This window comes from Polyodon spathula, chromosome 3 (genome assembly GCF_017654505.1).
Source record: "Polyodon spathula isolate WHYD16114869_AA chromosome 3, ASM1765450v1, whole genome shotgun sequence".
NCBI classification, from domain to species: domain Eukaryota; kingdom Metazoa; phylum Chordata; class Actinopteri; order Acipenseriformes; family Polyodontidae; genus Polyodon; species Polyodon spathula.
This window is the reverse complement of record NC_054536.1, coordinates 89,756,246-89,780,358: the sequence shown is the minus strand read 5'-3', so window position 1 is coordinate 89,780,358 and position 24,113 is coordinate 89,756,246. Positions and strand designations below refer to the sequence as shown.

Here is a 24,113-nt window from a genome sequence, read left to right as displayed (position 1 = left end):
TCGTCTCCATGCCTCAGTACAGAATAAATGAAAGAAAGGCTACATAAGCCAAGATCTGAAAAGCACAGCTCTTTAGAGGGGCTCTGTAAAGCCTTCCAGTTTAACCATTATTAATACTACACTTTAAAGTGTAAAAGTGCTGTATAACACAGGAAAAGGTTGTATATTGGAGTATACTGCAGTTCTTTAGTACTGTAAGTACTGTACACCCCCCCCCCCCCCCCACTGTCCTGGTGTGACATCATGCATAAATTAGCTTCGAGTGAGCTGGACTTTTCATAGATTTGTCAACTTCAGAGTTGTTTTTTATACACTTAGCGTTAAAATCTATACATTAAAACTACAGATACTTTTATTGACCTACCATCAGTATTACAGAAGTGAATTCTGAAAAAAAAAAAAATAGAAAAATCATTGTACCCCACCTAATAGGCAAATACTGTACTTATGGCCAAGTTTCCCTAACAGTAAGTAGAATTTTTATTGGAGAACAAGTTGCACAGTGAATGTCAAAATAAAATGATGGAAAAAATAATATAAATAACATTTAGCAATCTGAGATGGCCATTCAGTCCATCTCCATGCTCAACCGGTGGCTAGTATTAGCTAATCGATTATATTACTATATTGAACACAGATATTACAACTATCAAAAACTGTCTCGAGTGGCGCATCCAGTAATATTATATGTAATTTTGTATCACAAAAAAGGATAAGCACCAGTGCTACTGATGTTTTGTGTCTATTTCTGTTTACACACTGTTCATATAGTGGTTTATGAAATAAATGTTTTCACTTTCCTGTAAAATTTAGACAATGTAGGCTAATTAGCATCCCAAGAGCTACCAGTATCGTTTAAATATTCCTACTCCCTACTTTAATTCATGCACAAAATTACTGTTGCTTTTTTGCCTTCATATGGTTACATTTGAGTAAATTGCATTTTTGACAGGCATGATTGAATGGCATCCTGCCAAAAACTAACAATACCAACCACTTACTGTTTATTAAACACCTTTACCATAATTATATATAATAATTATAATAATACATTCAAATTGTGGGTGATTTAAACAATTACCAGCATCTCGAAAGACTCTTGAATGTTAAGAGAGGCATTCTGGGCAATACCTTGATAAAGCAATATGATGATCATACTTTACAGTTACAAAAATAAGCACACACACATCACAACCAGAAATGACACACCTTAAAAATGGTCCCGATAGTGTACAGTATACTTTATTTGGTTGGCCCATAACATTTTCAAATACTTTGTGAAGTTACATAAAGTTTGGGAGAAAAAACAAACTGTAGGCACCATCATATCAAAACAGAGATATTATTCTGTTATGCAAGTAAAATCAGTCGACACATTTATTAGGAACAGAATTCTAGTGCAAATATTGAAAAATTAAAAAAAAAAAAAAACAAAACAAAAAAAACACACAACTGAACGTAAACAAATCATTACCACAATTGCTTTACAAAGAGATGCCAAGAAGAGCTAGAAATCACCCCACCATTAAGCAAAAACAGTTAATTATAGAACTGCAACAGATGGAGAATAATGCTACAAACAAAGTCCTAAACCAGTAACAGTAGTACAGCCCAAGATGCATTTACAAAAAAATCCAAGAAGCCTTTGCATGATCACTGTGCTACTTTATGAATACAAACAAATAAAATAAAAGTTTCCAAGATGAAGGAGTTGCTATTATATCATCTATGCAGACAATGGTTTATTCGTCATGCGTCTCTTCGTTAGCTCCACAGGTGTCCACCACACATATAAGGCAGCTGGTTACTGGGAATGCCCGCACCTTATTGTTTGCGACCCATTTATCCGTTTCTGTGTGGTACTCTAAAATGTGCCCCAGTCGACCCACCCCTTGGAAACCAGCCAAGACATAAATGATGGACCCCACCGCAGCACACTTCACGGTGACCCCTTTCCAAGGCATGTCAGACACCATTTTCCACTTGCCAGTCTTAATGTCGTAGTATTCCACAGAGTCCAAGCCCCCTTTACAATAGCACAAAGAAAGACTTAATAGGTTATTCAAAATAAATACAAAAAATAAAAACAAACAAACATAGGGGGGATAATGTGTGCGTATGGGAGGGGAGATGCAGTTCAGCACGTAGTATCATAGGTATTCATGGCAGGACATTATAATCTAGTAAACTGGGGGAGCAACTAAGGTATACCAAATGAGAGCCGTAAAATGCTGCTGGAACTAAACTTAAAACCCATACAACCAGAAATGATTTCGGTACTCTCTCCAAATGCAGACTAGGGTAGTTGTGAAGTTTGGCATGTTCCTGCGGCTGCTGTGGGAAATTATACACTTTTTTTTGTCAGAAATCAAGTTTTAACAAAAATTGAATAACCAGTAAGACACATGTGCCTCCATTATCATTGCAATGACATACCCATTCCATTCTGCCCTCCAACAGCATAGATTCTGTCATTTACACAGACAAGCCCGTGATTCTTTCTGGCTTCTATCATTGGGCACAGTTCAGTCCATCTGAAATATTCAAAAACAAAAGCATGAAGCAGTAAACTAAAAATTACAACACATTCTATCATCCACTTTCACCCATAGCCAACATATTTCACAATACCTTGACTTCTCTGATCACACTACTGTAAGCTGGGGCATGATCACATGCCATCATTGGATGGCACTACTGTTGTGGAATAATGGGTCTTGAAAAAAGCACAAGAATTATCTACCGACACCGCAGTATTCACTGCATACAGCATGACACACAAATGTTACTCGGACAGACCGATGCATATACCTGGCCCCGATTCCAAAAAGCTCAAAAGATTTTGCCAAGGAATGTCTTGTTTATAATAACAAATATGTAGAAAATAAATGAGCTTGAATTAAAATACAATTATATATTCAGTTTTCATTGCGTTGTACAGCCAGGAACATTCATTTCCAATACGAGTTCAGGTTGCTAAAGATGACATTTGAATATACAGAACTTACTTCTCAGTTGACGGGTCATAGACCTCACAGGAGTTTAATACCCTCCCAGAGACATTGTTGCCCAGACTCCCACCACACAGGTAGATCTGCCCGTTGGCCTCCACCATGCCATGGCTGCAGCGTGGGATCAACATGGCGGGCTTGGACAGCCAGCTCTCCGTTCTTGTGTCGTAGCATTCAAAAAGGTACAGGGCAGGGTTACCTTTAGGAAGACAAAAAAATAGAAACAAGCACTTTTAATAACATATTCATCTGCCTACTGATGAACAGTCTTGCACTGTTTACATTCAAAATCCCTGTTCCACTCTGGCTATTGCAACACAATGCAGACAATAACTCAATCAATTTAAATTTCAACACAGTTGCCCAACCCATAAACACACACAAAACAAACAGTCAACTTATTTTGCAACTGATCAAAATGTATTTGGATTTGCACTCAAGGACATGGTCCTTACCGACTTCAGAGCCCCCAGAAGTGTATATTTTGCCCTTGGCTGCACATGCGGCTAGACTGTCTCGAGGAGTGGGCGGGCCCAGCTTGGAATACCAGCTGTCCTTCACCACATTGTAGCAGTCCATGCGTTTGATGGGGAAAAGCTGAGAGCCACCCAGAATATAGACAACGTTGTCCCAGAAGACCGAGGCTGCATCCCGCCGCTTTTCAAAAGGGCAGCGAATATCCGTCCAACTATAATCCTATAAACATATGACAATGACTCACAGGTAGTTAAACAATATATATCCTTCTACCACCATATGAAAAGAGCTTGCGGGTAAATATTGCAGCAAGGTGTCTCTTACTTTGGGGTTGAAGTAGCGGCAGGACTGCTGCTGGGAACCCCCGAAGAGTGCAATGCGGTAGTCATGCTTCTTCCTTCTTGGCCGGCTGCTCTCACCCAACTCCTCACGGTCCTCTGGTGAAAGGAGGTGGTAACGCATTCCACCTGATGAAAACAAAACTCAGTTTAACGCAGTGTCAATTAACACTTCAGCTAAACATTTCTCCTTGAGATTACAATCAGGTATGTGAACAAACACACACGCACGCCACAGTGGTACATGCACGCAGAGCAAGCAGTATCATACAAAAGTATATCATGAACATACAGCACAAATAAAATGTAAGCATAACACATTCAGACAGACAGATCTATCGAGTTCATATATAAAATTACTCAACCCATCTCTGTATTACCCAGGTATCTATTTAAATTTAAATTTAAATATATAACAATACAGTTGTAAGCATGGGTCTCTGGCCAGCGTAATAGACAACATTAAAACAAGCTTTGCATTCAGCTTTTTCTTAACGGATAAGATATCAATGTTTTTTTTACAGAAAACAACAACACAGCGAGCGGCAAGTAAACCTCAACAATAAGACACATCTGCTTTCTAATTACCAGCCGTTCAATCTGCTCATTCTTTTCATGGATGCCCTTGAGTCAGCAGTTTAACCTGCTGCATACTGAATGATCTGTTAAACAGTACGTAGTCAAGGAAAACCAAACTTCACCTTGAGCTGCTAAACAATTTTTAAATTATACACAGTGGTTTAGAGAATACATAAGTTAAATCAATTGAAGATTATTCTTTTTTTACTTTCATTTTTATTTGTGCACCTCCGAGTTGTCCTGTGTAACCCCTATGACCTTTAGAAGAACCCCTATGATAAATGCATTAAACTATGTAATGAAGAGTCATCACTCGATACAGAAATTAATTCAGTCGAGGATTAACCATATGTGAACTGACCAGATTCACAGGAACAGATCGTGAACAGGGTTCAAGAGACAGGAAAGTCACATACTGATAACCATCTTGAGGCACTGTGGGTTGTCCTGTATCAGCGGCTCAGCTTGCACAGTTTTGCTCAGGAAGTTCTTCGACACGAGAGGAAAGCGAACCTTGGCCAGAATATCCACCATGTGCTGCTGTCGGTTTGGCTCATCATATTTGATCCACCTGACTGCTGCGTCGTACACCTTGAATGACAGGAAAGTGGCGTTTCAGTAATTAAAATAAAAGAGGGAGCCGTTTAGCTACACTAAGCTTCCATTTCAAGTGAACAGACTTTTACTTAAATGATGAAAACTATGTGCTATGCCAGGGCTTGAATTTCAGCGTGGGATCGCGGGAATCGCGCATTTTCCAAGTTGCTCCCGCATATCTTACAACTTTCAGTGCGGAAAAATCTTGCAATGATATTTTAAGTCATCAAGCTACTGTATTTTTCACCCAATTTAGAACGCCTGAAATGCTACAACAATCTCTAGGGAAGTGGGTGTCAGTGATGAAAGCACTTTCAGCCTCATTCTGAGTAGTTGTGGTTAAAAAACAAAAAGTAGTGCTAGATATTTTAAGTGCCGCAAGACTATTCTCTTGTACGTGATTCTCGGCCGCTATCTTTAAGCATTACAGAAACTCAGTACACTGCAGTGTAAGTAAACATTTTTGAAAGAAAAAAAAAACGAATATAAATCTATCTATGTGTTGTTTTGTAAGCGGTGCGGCGCGGCCCGGTCCCCCCATGTTCATTTCGTACTGAGGTTCAATGGTGCATTGTTTTTTTTTCTCATCTACGATTACTCTCTCTCTCTCTCTCTATATATATATATTCGAATCGTAGATGAGAAAAAAAAACAATGCAGATAGATAGATAAATATAAATACTTACAAGTAAACATCGGTTAAAAACTTGACTGGCGGCTGCAAGGACGACTCTGTGGGCTGGGATCTTTCTTGCAGACACCACTAATATCACATCATATATATATATATATATATTTTTTTTTACATATATTCTCATCTCTACCACATATAGTGCCTGATCCTGTTGCAACTTACATAATATGAAAGGAAATGTCGTGGCCTTCCAGTAGTTAAACATACATAAACAAAAACAGTGAAAAACAGGCGGACGTAGGAGCGCTGGTTTAAAAGAAAAGCAAATTTTTTCTTCTGCTGCAGCTAAAACTTCACGTCAGGCAATGGCATAAGCCATGGAGAGTGCTGTCTCACAGTGATGAACAGCTGTTAGGTTTCCTGAAAGCAGCTAATTTTAAACCACCAGTGTGAATGATGATATATATATAGTTTTAATATGCAAAGTGCCTTTTTTTTGCCACCCCCCCCCACCCATTGGCTGCAGCATAAGGGGGAAATCCCCCGGCACACAAAAATTTAATTCAAGCCCTGTATGCAATTTAACAGTATATTTGCAGTCTTCCTCTAAGCATTCAATCCCATAAACTAAGGGGCACTTTTTCAAAGGGTTTCCTCAAGTCTATTTAACACCCCTTTTTTTTTTTTTTTGTAAATATAGCCTTAGGTACTGTATGCAGCACAGCCAAAACCTATTCTTCTGAACTGTATGGAAACCTAAAGAGTATTTTCACCTGGTCCTCTACGCGGACAGTCAAGGCGTCCTGGTGCAGCAGCTGGGTGACTCGTTTCACGTCCAGCTGCAGGAACTCGTCTGTCTTGTACACCTCAGTGAAATGCTGGAAAATGAAGTCATCAGCAGTGGCTTTCAACTCAGGGCAGTCAAGGCACTCCGCCAGCACACTAATACCTTTTATATGCAATACAAAGGGACACGTGTCACTTGAAAAGTTCAACCATTTTTGTCTGCTGCAACTTGCTGCTGTACTTTTTTTTTTTTTTTTTAATGAAAGAAGCTTGAAAATAAGATGAATTTTTATATACAGGGAGTTTTAAGCTCTAGGGTTTACATAAATACTGAACTATGAAAATTACTCCAACCCTTTCTTTCATCTGAAACCTTACCAAGACAGTTAGTTGCATCCACTTGCTCTTTGAGGAAATCAACACACATCTTCTTAACCGGTTCAATCTGGTACTGGTTTGCTGCGTCCAACAGAGATTGGACATTGTTGCTGTTGACAGAGATCCTGCAAAATAAACAAATATGTTACATTACTTGACCATTACTGTGCACAGCTGTTGCAGACACAAGTGTGAATATAGACCGACTACTGAAAACCTGAAACAAGTTGTTACTCAAATGATATTCTAACTGAGCCTTCAGTACGTACCTTGCTGTGTAGGCAAATTCCACTAACAATTCAATGATGTCAGGTTCTGCATCCTTAAGTTCCACTTCATATGCCTTTGATTCCAGCATGTTTGCTATGAAAAATACACATATTGACATTTCAATAAATAAAGCTACAAGAAATATATAACAGTGGGCTGTACATGTGGCAAGAACAGACCATCACTGGACCAAGGAAATGCTAGACTGGATCCCAAGATATAAAGTGGCCATGAAGACCTCCAGGAAGATGGCAAGATGAAATTAGGAAACATGCCGGAGCAACGTGGATGAGGGACGCAGCAGACAGGCTTGTGTGGAAGAATCTTGGGGAGGCCTTCATCCAGCAGTGGATTGAAAAAGGCTAAAGATGGTGATATGATATGATATGATATGAGATATATATATATATATATATATATATATATACACACACACACATATATATATATATATATATATATATATACATACATAGATAGATAGATAGATAAATATAAATATATAAATACTTACAAGTAAACATCAGGTTAAAAACTTGACTGGCGGCTGCAAGGACGACTCTGTGGGCTGGGATCTTTCTTGCAGACACCACTAATATCACATCACACAGTGCTTTCTGCGACAAAATGTAAAGAAATGTTTATTGTCAGAAAACAAGACAAGGCATTACTTGCTGAGACAGCATTCTATCTAAGGTCACAAAACCTGGGATGGACTGCAGACATTCTTTAACAAAAGCAATGCGACACAGGCTTTATGGAGACATTTTACTTGATACCATGTGTGTGTGTGTGTGTGTGTGTGTGTGATTTTTCATTTTAAAACTGTGTGGAACATTACAAAAAGATAAAAGAAAGAAAAAGAAAGACCAGATTCTGTGCTTTTAAATTATATCCCCCATTAGTGGAGAATGGTGTGCTAACAAGGAACAAGACTTCATGAGCCTAATAGCCTTTTCTCCTTCAAACTGTACTTATGTTTGGTAGTAAAAATAAAAACGGTTGAAAGCAAGATCTAAACACTGGTACTAATACTGACCACGAAACAAACCCATTAACCAACTACGGTACAATGTAATCCCTTGCACGGGCATTTTAATTTGTTACTGTGAAGAATAACTGACAGATTACAAGCATTGTCAACACGTGCAAGGCTTTCGTTAGGCAGGATGCAAAGAGTTAATCTTCGATTGACAGAAACGCTTGTTTACTGAGGCCTTAGCTGCACACACGACTTAGTATGACCAACGAACATGGCCTACGCATCAATGTACGTATTCATCTTACCTGCTTACGCAAATTGTTCATGATCCCCATAAAGCTCGCCAGCAGTTTAGCTTCCTCTTTGGCAGCAAATTTCTTCTCAGTTTTCTTCTTGGTAGATTTATCTGCCCCTGTGGACGCCATCCTTGTCTAATCTAACTAGACAATTAACTCATGAATCCCGTTCTAGTCTAGAACAGTGTTGTTAGCAGATGGGCACGCCAGATTTATTTATTCTTTTTCATGCACATCTAGTACTAGACATGGTAATACAATAGCATCAGATGGTGTGCTTCCGAGCCTCTCACTTATAGATCATCAATTTAGTGATCTTTCCAAAGGAATTGCAAACTGTATACTTATAATAATACTTTTAGGCGCGATCCAGAGAACAAATAGTCCTATTTTTGTTGTTGTTTTTATTATTGTTACTACAGATATAATAATTGCACCGCCAGCACTCCAGATAAGAAAACGCAACACTCAACCTGCTAGGAATAATGTGGATCGGCATGAACATCTCACGCTTTCACAGCTTTATGACAGCACTCGTTATAACGATGTGAACCAGCTACAGAGTTTATATTTGTTTCCTACGGTTTGGTCCCATAATGCTTCACGAGACCATAGCTGAAGACATTCGATTTTAATTCAAACTCAGGGGCGCCCTCTAGTGTGGATGACTTTCAAGTAAAAAAAAAAAACAAACATGCAAAAACCATGTCTTTATTGTATAAGGCGAAGAAGAACATGAATCGCAGAGCTTTTTCGCTTGTGATAAAGTATACATTATTATTACATGTAAATACACTATTTAACATAATTAAATATAATGTTCAGTACACATGGAACCCACTGTTGCTGCAGAGTACACTAAGTAATTGTCATATTGAGTCTCGTACTATCGTGTATACTGGACAATAATCCATATTTCAATCAATCAGTCTATTTGTGTATAGAACCTTTACGAGGCCAGCTACACAGCGCTTTGCACGAATAAAGTAAAAACAGTAATTGGAATAAACTAGAATAGAACATAAGAACATAAGAACATAAGAAAGTTTACAAACGAGAGGAGGCCATTCGGCCCATCTTGCTCGTTTGGTTGTTAGTAGCTTATTGATCCCAAAATCTCATCAAGCAGCTTCTTGAAGGATCCCAGGGTGTCAGCTTCAACAACATTACTGGGGAGTTGATTCCAGACCCTCACAATTCTCTGTGTAAAAAAGTGTCTCCTATTTTCTGTTCTGAATGCCCCTTTTTCTAAACTCCATTTGTGACCCCTGGTCCTTGTTTCTTTTTTCAGGCTGAAAAAGTCCCTTGGGTCGACACTGTCAATACCTTTTAGAATTTTGAATGCTTGAATTAGGTCGCCACGTAGTCTTCTTTGTTCAAGACTGAACAGATTCAATTCTTTTAGCCTGTCTGCATATGACATGCCTTTTAAGCCTGGAATAATTCTGGTCGCTCTTCTTTGCACTCTTTCTAGAGCAGCAATATCTTTTTTATAGCGAGGTGACCAGAACTGCACACAATATTCAAGATGAGGTCTTACTAGTGCATTGTACAGTTTTAACATTACTTCCCTTGATTTAAATTCAACACTTTTCACAATGTATCCGAGTATCTTGTTAGCCTTTTTTATAGCTTCCCCACATTGCCTAGATGAAGACATTTCTGAGTCAACAAAAACTCCTAGGTCTTTTTCATAGATTCCTTCTCCAATTTCAATATCTCCCATATGATATTTATAATGTACATTTTTATTTCCTGCGTGCAGTACCTTACACTTTTCTCTATTAAATGTCATTTGCCATGTGTCTGCCCAGTTCTGAATCTTGTCTAGATCATTTTGAATGACCTTTGCTGCTACAACAGTGTTTGCCACTCCTCCTACTTTTGTGTCGTCTGCAAATTTAACAAGTTTGCTTACTATACCAGAATCTAAATCATTAATGTAGATTAGGAATAGCAGAGGACCTAATACTGATCCCTGTGGTACACCACTGGTTACCACACTCCATTCTGAGGTTTTTCCTCTAATCAGTACTTTCTGTTTTCTACATGTTAACCACTCCCTAATCCATGTACATGTGTTTCCTTGAATCCCAACTGCGTTCAGTTTGAGAATTAATCTTTTGTGCGGGACTTTGTCAAAAGCTTTCTGGAAATCTAAATAAACCATGTCATATGCTTTGCAATTATCCATTATCGATGTTGCATCCTCAAAAAAATCAAGCAGGTTAGTTAGGCACGATCTCCCTTTCCTAAAACCATGTTGACTGTCTCCCAGTACCCTGTTACCATATAGGTAATTTTCCATTTTGGATCTTATTATAGTTTCCATAAGTTTGCATATAATAGAAGTCAGGCTTACTGGTCTGTAGTTACCTGGTTCAGTTTTGTTTCCCTTTTTGTGGATCGGTATTACGTTTGCAATTTTCCAGTCTGTCGGTACCACCCCTGTGTCAAGAGACTGCTGCATGATCTTGGTTAGCGGTTTGTAAATTACTTCTTTCATTTCTTTGAGTACTACTGGGAGGATCTCATCCGGCCCAGGGGATTTGTTTATTTTAAGAGCTCCTAGTCCCTTTAACACTTCTGCCTCAGTTATGCTAAAGTTATTTAAAACTGGATAGGAACTGGATGACATGTGGGGCATGTTGTCAGTATCCTCCTTTGTAAAAACTTGTGAAAAGTAATCATTTAACATATTTGCTATTTTTTTTTCTTCCTCTACGATTTTGCCATTTGTATCTCTTAAACATTTAATCTCCTCTTTGAATGTTCTCTTGCTGTTGTAATATTGGAAAAACATTTTGGAATTGGTTTTAGCTCCCTTAGCAATGTTCATTTCTATTTCTCTCTTGGCCTTTCTAACTTCTTTTTTGACTTGCATTTGCAGTTCTGTGTACTCTTTCTGTGTACTTTCTTTTTGGTCCTTTTTTAATGCTCTGTAAAGTGCCTTTTTTCGCTGAATATTTTTTTTAATTGATCTATTAAACCATTTTGGCAATTTAGTTTTACATTTAGATTTGTCTACTTTAGGGATATAATTGTTTTGCGCCTCTAGTACTACATTTTTGAAGAACAACCATCCTTCTTCTGTGGGTGTTTTCTCTATTTTACTCCAATCTACTTCTGTTAGTCTCTGTTTCATGCCTTCATAGTTTGCTTTTCTAAAATTGTAAACCTTAGCTTTAGTCTTTACTTTTGGGGATTTAAAAAACACTTCAAATGAGACCATGTTGTGGTCTGAGTTTGCCAGTGGTTCTCTGACCTCTGTTTTAGTTATTCTATCTTCGTTATTTGAAAAGACTAAATCAAGGCATGCCTCCCCTCTAGTGGGTGCCTTCACAAATTGTGTTAGGAAGCAGTCATTTGTCATTTCCACCATTTCTATTTCATCCTTCGCGCTACCCACCGGGTTTTCCCATTTTATTTGGGGGAAGTTGAAATCCCCCATTAGTATGGCTTCTCCTTTGCTACACACATTTCTAATGTCATTGTATAACAGATTATTGTGCTCACCGTCTGAATCTGGAGGTCTATAGCATGCTCCTATTATTATGCCTTTTGAATTTTTGTCTGTTATTCTGACCCATATTGATTCGGTTTTATTTTCTTTGTCCAGGTTTAACACCTGGGCTTCAAGACTGTTTCTTATGTATAGCGCTACCCCTCCTCCTCTTCTGTCCTGCCTGTCTTTCCTATACAGTGTATACCCACAAATATTATATTCGTCCCCATCACTCTCAGACAACCACGTTTCTGTAACACCTATCACATCATAGTTACCTGTTAGTGCAGTAGCTTCAAGTTCTAGAATTTTGTTTCTGATACTTCAAAACAGTTAAATAATGCTAAATAGTAAACATAATAAAACATGCTATATAAAGCCGAGAGAATATCATTTTACATGGGTACGCCAGACCATAAGAATGTGCCTTTAATCGAGATTTAACAACATCAACCGACGGAGCTTCCCTTACAGTGCTGGCAGGTCTTTCTATAATTTCGGTGCAATGTAACATTTTTTTCTGTCATAATGGGTATAGACAGTAACCTAGCATCTTCAGATCGAAGTAACCGTTTGGGAATCTGCGGTGTTAAACGATCTTTAAGGTAAGGTGGAACAAGGCAATTTAGAGCCTTAAATGTTAATAAGAACACCTTAAAACCTATCCTAAATCAGACAGGAAGCCAGTGTAGAGGTACCAGCACAGGTGTGATATAATCTGTTTCTTGGTCACGGTTCAAACTATTACAGCAGCATATTGTTGCACAAGATAAGAAAAAAAAAAGTATCTGGTCAAATATTTACACTGTATATATCTTATTTAAATCAAAGTGACGTATTGCATTTAAAACAAAAATCTATACTACATTAACAAAATGTATTTATGGTATACAAAACTCACCAAATACCGTATATAGCAAATAACAAACCATTTTGCTTTAGACCTTTACAGTAAAGAGATTTTTATGATCTTATGGGGCCAGTCTAACTCCTGCCCCAGCACGACCAGTTGAAAATCAGACAACCTCCCAGCTCTGATCAGCACACCAGTGCTACCATTACTGGAATGTCCATTAAGAAAGATAAACAGTGATGGAGGATCACCGCTAAAACCTGTTCCCTAAAACCATACTTCAATGAGTAAACAGCACGCATTAACGTGTGAGCAGGTGAAGGCGAAAAACAGTGAGAACATTTTAAAGACCACGAATTTCCAAGCACAGTGTGCTAGTCCCGTGATTCTGACGTCATTGTGGGCAATTGTAAACTTCTGGGGCAGTGTTTGTGATTTAGCTAAAACTACTTTGTCTTTCAAAAAAAAAAAAAAAAGGAAAATGTCGTTTTGCTGTTGTTTCTGTCCCAATGAAGCTAGTACTACATCAACCCAAGCAGAGGTAGGTAATAACTCGTTACGTTTTGATATTGTTTGCTTGTTGGCAGATATTTCTAGTTTTACTGTGCGTACCTATAGTTAGGTGACGTTTAGCAACACTAAAATCTTAAGAAATAATTGAATACAGTTGTGATCAGTAGGTATTTGGACATTAATTAAAGAGAAGGCGTCTACTAAGGGATTAGACTAATACTTTCCAGCAAAGTCTATCGATAGAAAGTCAAAGAAAACGCCAGTGTTGGGGGGGTTGAGGAAGTAGGACAGAAAAATAAATGTAAAAGATCGCCAGGACAGATTATACTCGTTTTAAAACAGAAAAAAAAAAAAAAAAAAAATTGAGTGGAAACCCGTTTATTGTAACTACGTATGTTAATATCTATCACCAAAACTAAAAAGTGGAGTCCCTAGCGAAGTCAAGTAAAATAGCGTTGGACTAAGGATACTACAAAACAAGTGACATTTTGTGTCCGGGGTTTTTTTTTTTTTTTAACAACGTACATTACTTCACAGTTACAGCACATACTTTATAGTAACTATTTTTAGAACTGTGTGCGACATTACACTTTACTCCTTTATAGACCCACTAACAACACTTACAGTTAAACAAGGACCTTTAAAAAAGCTGTCAGACCTAGGCAGAAGCATGTACCTGGGTTACCTCATCCTCGACGCAGTCATTCCGCCTGTGTGGGAATAAGTGAAATCCACCACAACGGTGACGCATATGTGGACAACAGAACTAGTTTCTCCAGCTGTATAAATCCGTACGATAATGTATGGAAGAAACAGAATCGATGAAATACGTTTTCAAGTACTCTGCAAAATCCACACCAGAGGAATTTTTTTACCACAGAATAATTCTCGAGAATCGTTTGAATTGATAGTGTGAGCTTTGGAACTGCTCTGTTTCCACGTGTTGCTAGAGCTGTTTAAATCATTTTTCTTTTCATTGTTAACATCCTGAGAACCTTTTACACATAACTATAAAGTCTGTTTCAAAGCTCTTTTTAAAATGTCCGCTCTAGTGCAAATTGATAGTGTAAGGATTATTACCCACATTGTCAGGCAGGTAACACAGCAATAACATACCTTCCAACATTTGAGGTGTGGAAATAAGTACATATGAGAGCAAGAGGTTTATAGTGTGATAGTGAGCGACCTGCTTCCACAGAGGTCTGGTGACGTGTCCCTCTCAGAATTTGAAATGTTAACTTTGAAATATTCAATTTCCTGCAACTTAGAATGCACATTCGTGCATTTAGGTACAACACAAATCTGTATATTTTTCATTATGTCTCACAAAATCTCACTAACAAACCCCATCATGCTGAAGGGTCTTCCCTGTCTTCTTAACCCTGGGCTCAGTGTCCTGTCCTGGGCCACACTTGATTTGCTTTTTAAGCAGGTGGTATAAACTGACTTACTCCCAAAGCATATATTTTTAATTATAAGAACTTATATCTCTTACCCAAGTACACATACTACAGAATGAATACACATTCCTGTGCCTGCATGATATACTGTATAAACATTTTGTATACAGAATACAGAATGGAGAGAAGAAATGACAGACACCATTAGTATTTTTTGTTGGGATACATAGTTTGAGAAGCGAATTGTGGTAGGACTACAGCAGTACCGAAAATTGGTCAGTTACCAATTTGTAATATAGCTCCTTAATCTGTAGAGTTGGGATGGGATGTGAGTTTCACTTAGTATAGCCAGAGAATAGGTACACAGTTTGTAATGTTGGTTCATTGCATTCCTCTTTATACCAATAGTGGTTTGCCAGCTGCCATTACATTTTCCAATCTTTTTTGCTATAACTGTCATTTGCCTGTAGTTAAAATAACTAAACTTTGTTTTAATATGCAAATGTATCTATTGGTATACAGACTTTATCAGTTCTATGACCTATAATGCATCAAAGAAAAGCCTAAAACAACTTTTGAATCATATATTCTAAATCATTAAGCATCCAATGAGTTGAAAACTAATGACCAGCTTCATAATCTCTTCAGTTTTTAATCTCCAGCACCCAAGCCCGCGTGTAATAATGTTAAGAATCCTTCCCTTACATATTTTTCCCAGCAGTAATGGAACAAGCTATGAACCTGGAGTGCTACTGCTCCTGCTCGGAAATGAACCAAACAAAGTCTATAATAACAATATCTTTGAATGGACTGTCTCTAACAGTGTCTTTGCTGTCTACTAACTGCCTGTCTAGCAAGCAATATGATAGGGATGTGATGCTAGAACCTGCATGCCTCTAGGGCCTGGTGGGGCCGTGCAGAACAAAAAGGCTTCAAGTGAAGCTCAAAATTTGGTATACACAGTCAATTTATGGGGATTCAGTACCAAAGTTAGAAATTAGGTATCGTACCAGCTAAATCGGTGCAGTTGGAGGGTATACAATAACAATCCATGCTGTGGTACAGAACAGAAAAGCTAGTATACTTGTGATTTTTTGCAGTGATTTGATCACAAACCCCAGTGCACTAGAATGGCCATTTTGAAAAGAGATTTGAAACAGACTTTAAAGTTGTTGTAAGTGTAAAAGGTTGTCAGGATGTTAACAATGAAAAGAAAAACTACAGGTACGTTATTTTAACAGTTGTAGCAGCACGTGGGGGTGTGCCACGCTATATCTTTGGAACCCTGCTGCTTACTCTTTACTGGGAAACAGTCTGCTATCTGCAATATTAGTCTCTTTTCAGAAAAGAACACCAGTATAGCTCTGCCAGTCCACATGTGTAGCAAACTGCTAATCAATTCTCTATCCATGTTTTCCAACACCATTTATTATCTTAGAATATTTTGGCACTGAAATTGTTTATTTCAGGTTAAGTCAGGATATGCAAATATATAGTATGGTGTCACAGGGCCTTGAACATAAAAATGTATGTGTTTCCGTTGCTGGTAACCATCTTGGCTAAAGAGCAGGGGAACAGCTTGGAGCCAAGATGGCACCCCTTTGCACAGCCACATGCCTTTCAGTGGAGTTATTGAGTTGGTCTGCTGTCTTTGTGGGGAGATTGCTTGTCTGATTTTGTCTCAGTCCTGCTGAAGAGATCACATTACCCCTGTCTTGGAGGCCTTGCACTGGCTGCCTATCAGGTTTAGAATTGATTTAAAAATTTTATTGTTGACATTTAAGGCTTTTCATGGGCTAACTCCGACTTACCTGTCAGATCTTTTACCTTTTTACACTCCCTCTCGCAACCTCCGCTCTGCTGATGTCAGACTGCTGTGTGTCTTGCCTGCTCGCCTGTGCTCTATGGGCGACAGGGCCTTCTGTTGCTATGCCCCCAAATTATGGAACTCTGTTCCACTAGAGATCAGGGGCTCAGCTTCTTTGAGTGTTTTTAAAGTTAATTTAAAGACTTACTTTTTTAGAAAGGCGTTTTTATGATTGTTATGATTATTTTATCTTGTTGTGTTTCTTTCATGCATAATCTGTTTATTTATTGCAGTACTATTAATTGTAAAGCGCTCTGAGATGACTGCTTTTAAGGGCGCTATACAAAAGTTTTATTATTATTATTATTATTATTATTGTTATTATCAGCCTGAGAATGCGAGGCATGCAGTTCCTGGTTGGACTGTAAGTACGGATTGTGATTTGGACACCGTTATAACGGGGATAGCCTTTACCTTTATGTTAGATAGGAAACTAACCTGCTGTTTAGTTAGTGCTCAAAAAGCTAGGCTTTTGTTTAGTTTTTATTGTTTTTGCCATTAAATTGAATTTGAGTAATAAAAGGCTGACAGGACCAGGTCCTGAATTGTTTCCTTTGTGTTATTTCTGAGTACATCCTGACACAAGTACGCACACACGCTTCATAGACACGTCTTCATTGCTCCAAGTGTTGTCTTTGCCTTTGTTCCAAATTTATATTCATTAATTTTTTTTTTGACAGAATATAAGCATAGGCACTGATTGCTACAGTTGTCCCGGGAAGAGATTTGGATTTTTGAAATGTTATCTTATTGCATTTGTTTCAAACTTGATTGAGTTAAAAAAAAAAAATTAAGACAGTACGGTGCAAATAAAATCATTTTAATTCTTATTATAATTTAAATCTTGTTTTATTTTTCAGAGGCAGCCTTTAATGCAGTCCAAATCGGCCAGGCAGCTGCGCCGTCCAAATCCACAATCGACAGCAAATGGTATGAGTCCAAGTGTATTTTTTATTAGAGGGCGGTGAAAAGGTAAGGTATTGCCGCAGAGCACTGGGGTGCGTTCAATAGGCAGAGAGCTCCAGAGCGTTACGTGGCGCTTTCTGTTGAACGACCTGCACACCAAGAGCACTTCGTAATGTTAGCGAACATTCTGGGGTTACATTTCTATCTAACCAAGAGCACATTATAAACAAAATGATATATGTACTATAAGGGTTACATCATATTGGAGAGAAAACAAACAAACAAACAAACAAACAAACAAACAAACAATAGTACTTGTAAGATTTTGCAGAGGACCAGAAAAAGCAGATGCAGGAGCTCATGGAAATGCAGAATGTTGCAAAACAAAGAACCTAACTGCTAAAGTCATTCACAGATGTATATAAAGAATCGTTTTAGAAATATTTTCTTTGGAAAGTTATTTATTTATTTGATTTGATGTGTAAAATATTACTGGGTTGCACAATTCTTGAAAAAATAAACTGTTCTAATTTTGGAAAGTTTTTTTTATTTTGCTGTACAACACTTACATACAATAGAAACATCTTAATTGCAAGCGCAAACTGCACTGTAGCCACCTGTAAACAAAACATGCAATACAACAATCACAGTACTGATTTGGTGTGTAGTTTCCATGCGATCTTCTGAAAAGTTTATGCTGTGGCCCATAGGGGGAGATGTTTAGTAGTTTTGTAAGGTATTGTAAATAAGTCACATGCATATACCATGTTTGAAGGGTGATTTAAGACCTCTTCATCCAAACACACTTTGTCATACTTATCAGGCTGGTTTCACAAATTTTAACATCATTACCTTAACTTGGGTGCTAATCTGGGACTTTGAAACCATAATGACATTTTAGATGATAAAAGTACTTTGATCCATAAGCAGCACAATATATAGTAAACATTTAAAGTCAAAGCAAATATTGCACCACATTAAGGGGTAGATGTAAGGATATGCACAAAGTGACTTGTGGGTGCAAAACCCCCATAATTCTGCCGTAAATTGTGTTTAGCAGCTGTAAAGTCGAATTTTACTGTCCACTAAAAATGCAGTGTATGAAAAGAATGGTTTCACCTGCGTTCTGCACCCGCTATGAAATTTGCACTTGGCCATCATTAATGCATTAAAATTATATTGAAATGCATTAAAATGAAGAAAAGATAGTGGAAATGGGTGAGATCTGGATACTAAGAAGGGCGCAAACATTGATGTGATGTAAGGATTTTGCCTTCCACTTAGGCAACTGCTGACCTTACACGGCGCAGTGCAATTTGAATTTTGCAGCCACAATTATTTGCACTGCGCCTATACTTACATCTACCCCTAAATGTGTTTCCTACAGGAATTAGTAAACTAACAAAATACCTTTTTTTTTAACAGTTTAAGAGTTAATTACATTGGTTGGTCCTTAGTGTTATAATTGTGTCTGCCTCATTACAGTTCTACACTTTTATAAATAAATGCCATCCTGTTCCTAGATGTGTCACAGAAACATGGAAGATTCATTGCCAAGCATGTGGAAGTACCTGAGCTCGATCAATGCTTTGTCGATATTGCTGACACATTTAATCAACAAGCAGAACATTACCAAGATATGGGTGGATGCCTGGAACGACTGAAGGCCAGCTATCAGTGCGCAGCGGGCAGCAGTCTTACTGATTGTTTGCAGAGAATGAGGGAAGAGCACAGTGAGTACTTTGTTGTTTATTGTTTTGTTGTATATTTTTGTTGTTCTGCATGACGAATCATTTGTGCCAAGTGTCCGTCATGCTGTACACATTTCTCAAAAATAGTAATTTCTGGCTAGTCAATGCAGGTATTAAGAGTATGAAGACAGCTAAGAAACTTATTACGGCATGATTTTTTAATAAAATGTATCTGTTATTCGTATGATCAGGAATCTAAAGCCAAATGCATGCTGTCAGTTTGTATTAAAGTTATAGCAACACTGAAATCAAATTTCAATTACAGAACAATGAAAAGTATTATACATTTAAAAATACTGTGTGCATACATTGCAAATGAACTGCACTTGAAAGCAGCATGTCACAGTCTGATCACAGGCATTTAAAGCACAAAGCAAGGCATCCTCAATATCAGGGTGTTGAGTAAATCAGAAACATTGACGACTTGCATCCACAGTTTTCTGTTCATAAGCCTCTGTTATAGTGTTGTTTTTTTAGAACGATTGACAAAGTGTTTGCAGCAACATATTTCTTCTTGTATGGTGGTTCATTGTCCACAGTTTTCAGAACCTCCACTTTTGTCTGCAAAGCTAGTGCATGTTTTTGCGTGAGCGCTATGGCAACTTGAAATGCATCATAGGATCTTAGTCCCTAAACAGCACTAAAATACAGTACAGGGGCTCTAATGTGGATGCAAGTTAATACATTTCCCAATATCCTTTTCACTCAGCGGTTCAAACTAGCGCATTTTGTTTTATTCACATATGTCTTCCTTGTGAGGGCTCTAAAATAATTTGCACCAACAGGAGATTTGTGTTAAGTGAATTTGTTTTATAAGAAGTAAATTTACTATAATTTGACTCGCCCTTTTAATGAATTAAAATTCATTTTAAAGATAAGAGTGCATTTAAAGCCTATTGTACGCAAGGTGTGGCAAGCTTTTAGTAAATACTGTATGGTAACCACTAAAACCTTAAAGCAAAGATAATTTAGTCACAATGTGCAATCTATTTACACATCCCTGTGTAACTTATTGCTATATGCTGACATACATCATGGTATTAGTCATATCTCAAACTCCATATATGTTTTGAGTACCTAAAATACTGTCCTAAATCACTCAACATTTAGAGGAACATATGTGTTAGAGCCAAATCTTCTTTGAAACACCATGAAAGTTTTAACAATATAGAATCACAATGTAATAAATCCATGACAATAGCAGTGTGGTATATTATGCATGTTTTTAGGGTCTTCAGGATGTAACATAAGGAATTTGTGAAGAATGAAGTGCCACAACTTAAACATAGCAGATCATTTTTATTGACATTTTTCATTCTTCCAGGTGCTTTTAATATCGCCATCCAAATGCAGGGCTATAACTTCTCTGTCATCGTGAAGCCAGAAAGCACCCCCGATACCAAACTGCAGGAAGCCCAAGAGCTGATGAAGAATCTCAGTCAGGCCTCCAAATCCATCGCAGCAGCCAGCACCAAGCTGCAGGAGATGATCACCTCAGTGCTGCAGAGCGAGAGCGGGATTACACACAGAGTGAAGGAGGCCAAGCGGCCCTACCAGGAGCAGATACGGGTCGAGGCCAACCTGAAAGAGAACTTTCAGGAGGTGAAGAGAATCAAGCAGCTGTCCAGTCAGTACCGAGAAGAGGCCAGCAGTCTAGTGAACGAGGTGGCACGACTCGCTGGCATAACTCTTTGAATTGACAGGAGCTTAATGCATCTGGTATGTTTTTTCTACTGATAAAATATGAAGGATAATGAACGGCCCTTTTTAAGAACTGAAAATAGCATCACTTTTGCAATCTTTCTTCAGAGGACAAGTAGACAGAATCAGGAGGTCTGATCTTTTGTAGAAATAAGAAAAAAAGTTGTCCTGGATTGAATCGGCATGGGAAATAAACAGCCTTCCCAATCCTAGTACAAGCCTGTAGGTGAGATATATTTTTATTATTAATAAAATATATCTGGCATCTAACATGTTCTTCCGTATGTTTATGAGCTACAGAACATTATTGTGAAGAAAAAAAGTTGCATGCTTACAAAGTAAACAACCCAATATTTTTGGTGTACATAAACACATATTAACACTTACACACACATGGAAAACTCAACCACACACAGCTATGGCAAATTCTTCTGTTGTTTGAGCCCCTCTGTACAGTATAATCTTGATTATTTGATTATTTCACAAACATCTCCATTATCTGAACAGTTACCTGCTCTTGTAACCTGCCCTGTTATGTGTAACAGAAAATGTTCTAACCAGTCCTTTATATCTGGTATTTACACTAGGGGTGCTAGGTTCTGTTTTAATTTTAATAAACGTTTAAACTTTTAAAAATATATACTTTAAACGCTGTGTAAGGGGGGTGGTACGCGTCCCCCTCTGTGTGGTCTAACAGCAGGAGAAAAACGGAAGTTGGCCATCTTGGGTGAAGTGTGTTAGCTGCAAGGGCTCTGAGCATTTTAAAATAAATAGCTTTCAATAAACAGGTCTTTTACATCGATTTTTCTACTCTCCTTAAATGAAATTAATACCTGTAAATCCATTTGTGTATCTCAATCACAACTGAGAAACGTGTTAATAGTAAGATTGGTTTAATTTGAGTTTTTTTTTCTGAGAAACCACTAAACGGGCTTTTAAATCGTAAGTCTTACTTTTTCATTTAAAGCGACTCCTCTTTATTACTTTAAATACAGTTACTCGTCATAACGATTGTAACATGTGTCCAGCAAATTCTCTTTAGTTTTCATTATAGCTTTAATAAAGATTATAGATTAATAGTCACTTATTAACATGTTGCAATCTAGTTTGTATGATTAAGGCTACAATTAAGACTTGGCCTGTTTAAAATCCCATTAACTTGTATGACAAAAAAAAATAACTAAATTAAATCAAATACATTACTAAGTTAAACCTTATATATAAATAAATGTATAGAAACAGTGAAGCAATATGAAAAAATAACATAGGCGGTACGATAATGGTCTGTTTTGATTAGAGGGCAAGAATTAATTGCATTGTTACTGAAATGTTATTCATTTAAATAGTTTGTACTTATCTGACAGGCAGCAGTAGAAAAAAAAATATATAAACATAAAATGGAAGAAGTGTTCTCTTAAAAAAACAAACAAAAAAAAAACATTAATCTTACTCAACCCTCAAAAAAACCTTTAAACTGTAAACGATTTACACGCTAATTTACACTATAGTACAGTACTCGGTGTCATGTATTTTAAAGTAAGGTGGTAATGTTGATACAGTTTAAATGTTATAGCAATAATTATATTAGCTATACACTCCCTGAGATTTTAAGCAAAAACTGGAAGGAGTAGACCTGAGTTCCTGAAACAATGCCTGGGAGCTACAGGAAAGAATATTTCAGAAGCTAAAAAGACAAAAAACATGATGTGAAAATAGCTGAAAGCACTTGCACCACAGATCTCTCTGTCTCTATTCCTCTCTCCCTCTTCATCCACCAAGAACCTCAGTGTCACCCTCGACTCCTTACTCTGCTGCTCTCAGCACATCTCTGGTAGGCTCCTGTTGCTTCTTTCTCAGCAACATACACAGAATTCGCCCCTTCCTCACTGACTATAAGCAGCTCCTAGTTCAGGCCCTGGTACTGTCACGCCTTGATTACAGCAACTCCCATGTGGCCATCTTCTCCTATCCATCCACTTCAGCTCATCCAAAACACTGCTGCCCGCCTTGTCTTTTCCCTTCCTCATTTGTCCGACGCTACACCGCTGCTCCCTTCCCTCCACTGGCTCCCTGTCGTTGCTCGGATCCAATTCAAAACTCTTGTACTCGCCTATCGCTGTCTCAACCTTTCTTCTGTCTCCAGACTGTCATTTCTCCCTACACCCACTCTCGCCCCCTCCGCTCCCCCGCCACCGGTAGATTAGCTGTACCCCCCCCCCCCCCCCCCCCCCCCCTCCACTCCCTGCTTCCAGAGCCTGCTTCTTCTCCACCCTTGCCCCTCAGTGGTGGAATGACCTATCCACGGATATCAGGACTGCTCAGTCCCTGACCACCTTCTGGCGCCTCTTCAAGACACACCTGTTCAGACAGCATCTGTAAACCTCACAACTCTCGACTGTACTGGACTATAGGCACCCAATTGTACTAGTACTTGCATCAGCTTTTAATTGCACTGAACTGCTCCATACTTTGCCATATTCTACTACTGCACTTAATTATAACCATTTCCTGTATCTTGTACTTGGTTTTATAGGTTGTGGTGTCCATATTCATGTTTTTTGTAATTGCTTTTATTTTAAGTCGTTCCTATCCCTCTATCGTACTTACTACATGCACTTAATGGACTTTACTCGTGTAAGCAAATATTTTTTACTATAAGTTTAACTGCTGTTAGTCAAACTCGCTCTTAAACGTTTGGCTTAAATGTAATTAATTACTGTATTCCTTATTTTGCTCTTATTTGAAATTGATCTTATTTTCTACTGATTTTTAATGCTACTTTAACTGATATTTTGTAATGTGATACTTTGTACTGTGATATTTTGTAACAACTGAGGGTGTCGGCTAAGAAATTATTATTATTATTATTATTATTATTATTATTTATTATTATTATATACAATTGATGTAGAATAAACATGAATATTGTTTAGCCTAGATAAACTAAAACGCAAATGAGCTTGGTTTTATTTGGGTTTCATATGTCACTAGAACTGGGATGTCTACTACAGCAATTTTCCTTGAGGGATCAAATTAGTATTCAGTTTGCTGTGCCAAAAACTTATGGGTCAGTGAACATGTACCATTAAAACAAAGCAAAAAACACATTAACATTGTGAATGAAAGCTCACTGTATGTTAGGACTCACAAATCATTTAAATTAACAAGCTATAAACAAATACGGCCTCAATTATTCACAAATATGAGTGAATATATTTTGAAAGGTGTGTGTGTTTAAAATACAATTTACATTTTAACAAAGTAAAACA

General features: G+C 37.8%; 2 protein-coding genes across 4 annotated transcripts; one reads left to right on the top strand and one right to left on the bottom strand.

The window, feature by feature from the left end:
• Positions 1-1,226: 1,226 nt before the first annotated feature.
• Positions 1,227-14,219, bottom strand: klhl7 (kelch-like family member 7). Of its 3 annotated transcripts, none has more exons than XM_041246317.1 (11): positions 13,896-14,219; positions 7,585-7,687; positions 7,070-7,163; positions 6,801-6,925; positions 6,410-6,585; positions 4,822-4,996; positions 3,813-3,955; positions 3,467-3,707; positions 3,009-3,210; positions 2,437-2,534; positions 1,227-2,026 (listed from the first exon to the last, which is right to left on the bottom strand). In XM_041246317.1, the coding sequence occupies exons 1-11, from the start codon at positions 13,968-13,970 to the stop codon at positions 1,743-1,745; spliced, it is 1,716 nt and encodes a 571-aa protein (XP_041102251.1). In that variant the 5' UTR covers positions 13,971-14,219; the 3' UTR covers positions 1,227-1,742. The 3 variants fall into 3 exon arrangements, with proteins under 3 accessions (XP_041102251.1, XP_041102250.1, XP_041102252.1); XM_041246316.1 differs by lacking the exon at positions 13,896-14,219 and adding an exon at positions 8,358-9,149; XM_041246318.1 differs by lacking the exon at positions 13,896-14,219 and adding an exon at positions 8,110-8,201.
• Positions 12,675-23,081, top strand: si:ch73-345f18.3. The gene is made up of 4 exons (XM_041246319.1): positions 12,675-13,247; positions 17,347-17,416; positions 18,916-19,125; positions 20,468-23,081. The coding sequence occupies exons 1-4, from the start codon at positions 12,990-12,992 to the stop codon at positions 20,836-20,838; spliced, it is 909 nt and encodes a 302-aa protein (XP_041102253.1). The 5' UTR covers positions 12,675-12,989; the 3' UTR covers positions 20,839-23,081.
• Positions 23,082-24,113: the final 1,032 nt, after the last annotated feature.